At 39.0% G+C, this 6000-nt stretch overlaps 1 protein-coding gene across 1 annotated transcript in view; it reads left to right on the forward strand.

Annotated features, from left to right (window-relative positions):
- Positions 1–6000, forward strand: part of CHEK1 (checkpoint kinase 1) — a 28377-nt gene that overhangs the window by 11861 nt on the left and 10516 nt on the right. The window contains exons 8-10 of the mRNA XM_012658146.1: positions 5089–5197; positions 5380–5557; positions 5812–5940. Coding sequence (XP_012513600.1) covers positions 5089–5197; positions 5380–5557; positions 5812–5940 — 416 coding nt within the window. The remainder of the gene's footprint in view (positions 1–5088; positions 5198–5379; positions 5558–5811; positions 5941–6000) is intronic.

Raw genomic sequence — 6000 nt, forward strand, 5'->3', positions numbered from 1 at the left:
GAGTGAACAGAGAAGTGGGAGAGGAAGAGAAGTTTCAGATGAGGCCAGAGAGGTAGCTAGCAGCCGAGTTGTAGAGGAAGACCTTGTAAGTCATTGGGTTTGTAAGGATTTTGGGCTTTAACTTAAGGCCATTGGGAAATTTGAGAGATTTTAGGCAAGAAAATAATAAGGTCATATATTTATGGAAGATCTTTCTGCCTTCTACTTTCATTGTTTCTGATGGATAGGATAGGGTTAAGAGTGGTGCAGGCTTTTTATGCCAGTAGTCTAGATGTAGGCTTGGAGCAGGTTAATGGCAATGGGATTGGAGAAAAGAGATGATTCTAAAGAAATTTAAGAACTAGAATCGAAAGCATTGGTGATTATTTAGATGTGGAAAATGAAGGGGAATAAAGAATCAAAGGTGACTTCTAGGTTCTAGTTCTGACAACTCAAGAGGACAAACCGATTTTGGGGAAAATTTTATTTGATTTGGGAACATGTTGAATTTGAGGAACCAAGTAAAAACTGTCCAGTGGTGGTATATTTAAGTGTAACTCAGGAGACAAGACTAGGCTTGAGAAGTCAATTTTCGTGTTTTCTGCAAATAGTTGGTAATTTAAACCATGGTAGAAGATGAAATTGAATATATGGAATCTTGAAGAAAGCTAATATTTAAGTGGAGAGTGGAGGCTGGGGAAACAGAGAAAGAAAAGCCAGTGAGGTGGGAGGAACATCTGAAGAATGTGGAGTAATCGAGGCTAAGAGAAGAAAATACATGACAATGGTAGATACTGTTAAGTGGATTAATAACACGAAGCCTAAAACCTGTCCATTGGATTCCATAATATGCAGTTATTCATGATGTTGGCAAGAGCAGTTTTGGTGAATTGCTGGGAGTAAATTCTAGAATGTGGTAATTGTAGTATAAAAGAGGTAAGGAAGCAGAAAGAATAATTATAGACAACTCATTCAAGAAGCTTGGCTGTGAATGGGAGGAAAGGGGTGCAATAGCTACCAATGAATGAAGAATTTTTAGTTCTTCTTCAATTCCTCTCTGAATGGTTCTTTCACCTCCTTGTTCTAATTGAAGTCCCACTCTCCCCTGAGGACACTGCTTTCTCTGAAGTGGTCGGTGTTTTCTTTCTCATGTCCTTGGATCTGGAAGTGGGACACATGTCTTTCTTGTTCTTCATTGTCACTTTGTCCCTTCTTCCTGTATTCCTACCCCTTCCAACTTCTGAACCCCAAATTAAAATTTCTGCCATACTATCACTCTCTCCAACATGACTGTTAATGTAATTTTTGTTATGGTTCTTGATGATTTAAATGTTCCTTTGGATGATCCTTCCATTATCCTGAGTCACCATTCTTTGACCTTCTCTCCTCTATGATCTTATCTTCAAACATTCTCCATTGATTACCAGTATAATTTTTTCTGTTTTCTTCCCTCTATTACCCTGACTTCAACAATCATTTGACTCTACCTAGACTTGCAATCTATTAATTCTGCCTTTTCACTGTCTCTTACTCACCTTCCCTAGGTCCTCATTTCCATTCTTACCTTTCTTAAATCATAAATTTCCATTCATCATCTTCAACTTCCTTGCCCAAAACTCAACCTAAGTTTAATCCAGTTTTCTACCTACTCCACACTTGTACCTGCACAGCTGATTGTAGCTGGAGAAAAATACCCAACAGTGTTCATTTTAAATTCAGTATTACCAATATCACGTGGGCCCTTAATGCTGCCTGACAATTGGACTACATTTCCCCACTTCTTTCACTATCCTATTCTCCTAAATTATGTCTTTATACTTTTCCTATTCCTCTTCCTTTTCCAATAGAGTCTCACTCTGTACCCTGGGTAGAGTACAGTGGCATCATTGTAGCTCACAGCAGCCTCAAACTCCTGGGCTTGAGGAATCCTTTTGCCTCAGCCTCCTGAGTAGCTGGGACTACAGGCGTGCCACAATGCCCAGCTAATTTTTTAATTTTTAGTAGAGACGGGGTCTTGCTCAGGCTTGTCTCAAACTCCTGAGCTCAAGCAGTCCTCCCACCTCAGCCTCCCAGAGTGCTAGGATTACAGGCATGAGCCACTATGCCTGGCCTTTCTTTTCTGCTTAACTTTTAATAACTTTCCCCGTCCTCACTCTCAGTTGGTGACAGTGCTTTCTATATCGCTGGGAAATAGAAGCAGCCAGGAGGGAACTTACTCATGCTCCCACTACTGTCTTCACCCATCTCACTGCCTCTGTGCTCATTTATTCTACTTTGTCCTCTGTTTCTGTGGATAAATTGTTCCAGTATAAGCCATTTCTTTCTCTTACCTACTCAAGAACACTGTCTAGCAGTTCTTCCCTTTCTTTTGCATCATTAATTTTTCCTTCTCTACTGGATCTTTATCATCAGCATACCAATATGCTATTTCTCCCTTCTTAAAAACAAAAGTAATAAAACTTCTCTTTACCCTACTTTTCCCTACCATTCCATCTCTTTCTTTGTAACTGAACATCTCAAGAGTTTTCTAATTTGTAACACCTCAAAACTAGTTTCAAATTTCTTTCCGTCTATTCTGTTGTCAAAAATCATGGCATGGCCAGGCATGGTGGCTCACGCCTGGAATCCTAGCACTTTGGAAGCCCGAGGCAGAAGGATTGCTTGAGGTCAGGAGTTCAAGACCAGCCTGAGCAATATAGCGAGACCCCGTCTTTATATAAAATGGAAAAATAGTCGGGTGTGGTGGCGCGTGACCACAGGCAGGCTGACGTAGGAGGATTGCAAGAGCTCAGGAGTTAGAGGTTGTAGTGAGCCATGATGATGCCACTGCACTCCAGCCCTGGTGACAGAGCAAGACCCTGTCTCCAAAAAAAGGAAAAAAAGTCATTTTTGGAGTTATCATAGCTCATTGCAACCTTGAACTCCTGGGCTCAAGCATTCCCCCTGCCTCAGCCTCCTGAGTAGCTAGGACTACAGGCACACACCACCATACTCAGCTAATTTTTTTTTTTATTTTTAGAGATGGGGGCTCGCTATGTTGCCCAAGCTGGTCTCAAACTCTCGGCCTCAAGCAATCTTCCTGCCTCTACCTTGTAAAGTGCTAGGATTACAGACGTGAGCCATCGCACCCGGCCGTCCTTTCTTTTCTTAATCCACATTCCATTAGTAATCTTATTCAGTCTCAGCCTTTAGATATATCTACATGTTCATGACTTATCACCTTTATATCAGCCTGGACTTTCCCTCTGAATGCCTAGCTTACATGTCTAATTGCCTTCTCAAATTTCACTTGAATGGTAGGAGGCATCTCAAACTTGATGTGTCCCAAACTGAGTTACTGCTCTTTCCCCTTGAGACCTATTCCTTGCATAGTCTTTTGTATCTTGGCAGCTACATCCTTGTTATGCAGATGAGAAACCTTGGAGTCATCCTTTATTCCTCTCATTCTCTTTCACCTCACATTCAGTATACCAGGAAATTCTGTCAACTTCTATCTTTAAACATTCCAAAATCTGATCACCTTTTATCACCTCCACTACTACCCTATCAGTCCAAACTACCATGGTATCTTGCCAGTGTTCTGATTAAAAAGTAAGTTAGACTATGTCACTGTTCTGCTCAACTCCTCCAATGCTTTACTCCTTACTCAGAGTATAAACTAAAATCAATTCATGACCTGTGAGGTCTTTCATAATTTGTCCCTTTCATCATCTCTCAGACCTTAATTCTCCCCTTTGGTCATAGCTATATTAGTCTCCATGTTGTTTACCCAGTACTCCAGGGACATTTTTACCTCATTGTTTTTGTCATGACTGTTCCCTATGCCTGGAAGTGTTTTTTTCCTGTCAGACTTATTCACATGGTTTATCCTCTCACCTTTAGGTATTGATATTTATGTCATCTTTTCAATACGCCTTTCCTGGCCATCCTGTTTTACAACTGTACCCTCCCCCCCCAACACGTTTCTTCACTTTATTTTCCTCCACTGTACTTATTACCATTTCACTTGTTGAATTTTAACTTTACTTGAACTTTGACTTATACTTTATTTTGTCTCTCCTCAGTGGAATGTAGGCTTTAAGAGGTCAAAGATTTCTGTTGATTTTGTTCCCTGCTTAATACCTAGAATAATGCCTCACACTTAGTAGACCTAATAAAAACATATTTGAATGCATGGATTAGTAAATAAAAATGATGGCTAAACTTAAGCATGTTTCAGGACAGATCTAGTAGTGAGGAAGAGGCTGAAAGTGTAAGAGAAAGGGAATGAGTTAACAGAGCATCAAGATCCCTGAGGAGGGAGGAGGGTGTGAGCTCCGTAGGGCAAGTAGAGAGATGAACATTTGATAGGAGGATGGAAGGGAAGAAAGGATGGGTACAAATGCAAGTAAACTAGCAGATTTGGTAGTGACAAGTTGATGTGGTGTCTGTCTAATGGCTTTATTTTCTCTGTGAAACAGGAGATGGTATTATATGCTAACTAATGAGGTGATGAGGGTAGTCTTGGGAATTTCAGAAAAGTGTAGAAGTTTTGGAATAATCCTTGTGGAGAAAGGGAGAGGAAACTGACCAGAGAAACAAATAGGATTGCTTCGCAGTGTTGAGCGTCCGGCTGAGGATCGGAAGCGTGAATTTATAATGGCATCATTTTCCACATAGTGATTATTTTTGGTAAAGCTTTTCTGAGGGGGGCAAAGAGTGTTGGATAGAGCAGATTCATAATGTTTATTGCCATTATCATTAATTATTTTTTAGTTTAAAAACTTCTGGTTCTTGAGCCAGGTCTTTCTGTCTTCATAGAACATTGTGCTGTTAACCATAAAAGGTGCCATTAAAACTGTGGCCTTAGCATGATACCCCATACTTGGAACATATTTACAGGTCACCATTTGTGAAATACCTAATTTGACAAGGGAGTCTTAGTAAGTTTATAACTTGACTATATTTCTTATAAAATTATACAAGAAGAGTCACTATTTGTCTTACAAGTATTTTGGGTTAAATTAAAGGATTTAGATATGTTTTTACTTCTTCAAGTTGCCAGTTGGGTTAATTAAAAAATATCTACATAGTAGACTTGAAAACATTTGTATATGTTTTCTTTTTTAGGGGCAAAGAGGCCCCGAGTCACTTCGGGTGGTGTGTCAGAGTCTCCCAGTGGATTCTCTAAGCACATTCAATCCAATTTGGACTTCTCTCCAGTAAATAGTGCTTCTAGGTAAGACTAATAAAAGTCATTGTTGAATGTAATAAATATCCCACATGAAGAAATGATACACATATATATATTTTCTTAATAATGAACATAATTTTGTCAGTGTGAGAATGGTTGTATGATATAAGAAAGGCCTGATGGATTTTGTTTAAAGACATATTTTCCTCTCTGTCTTAATGCTTCAGTGAAGAAAATGTGAAGTACTCCAGTTCCCAGCCAGAACCACGGACAGGTCTGTCCTTATGGGATACCAGTCCCTCATACATTGATAAACTGGTACAAGGAATCAGTTTTTCCCAACCCACATGTCCTGATCATATGCTTCTGAATAGTCAGTTACTTGGCACGCCAGGATCCTCACAGGTAAGGGAATTTAATTTTTCATATAAATAATGACAGTCCTTTATTTTTTATTGTCTTGAAGCCTTTTTTTAATGTGTTAATCTTAGATATATAACTTTTAAATTATACATATTTTTTGGACAAGGAAGAAAAAATTAGAGAAGGCCTTTATGCAAAAGAATTCTAAGTCATAGAAAAGAATTTTCAGACTAAATAGCTATGATATGACTACCTTCAGTCGTTTTATTCAGGTTTTTTTTTTGTTTGACATGCAGAATCCCTGGCAGCGCTTGGTCAAAAGAATGACACGATTCTTTACCAAATTGGATGCAGACAAATCTTATCAATGCCTGAAAGAGACTTGTGAGAAGTTGGGCTATCAGTGGAAGAGTTGTATGAATCAGGTATTTGTCATTAATTTTCATTATCTCTTTTCCTCGAGAAAAATATAAATATTTGAGTAA

This window comes from Propithecus coquereli, unplaced genomic scaffold, assembly GCF_000956105.1.
Source record: "Propithecus coquereli isolate 6110/MARCELLA unplaced genomic scaffold, Pcoq_1.0 Scaffold575, whole genome shotgun sequence".
NCBI classification, from domain to species: domain Eukaryota; kingdom Metazoa; phylum Chordata; class Mammalia; order Primates; family Indriidae; genus Propithecus; species Propithecus coquereli.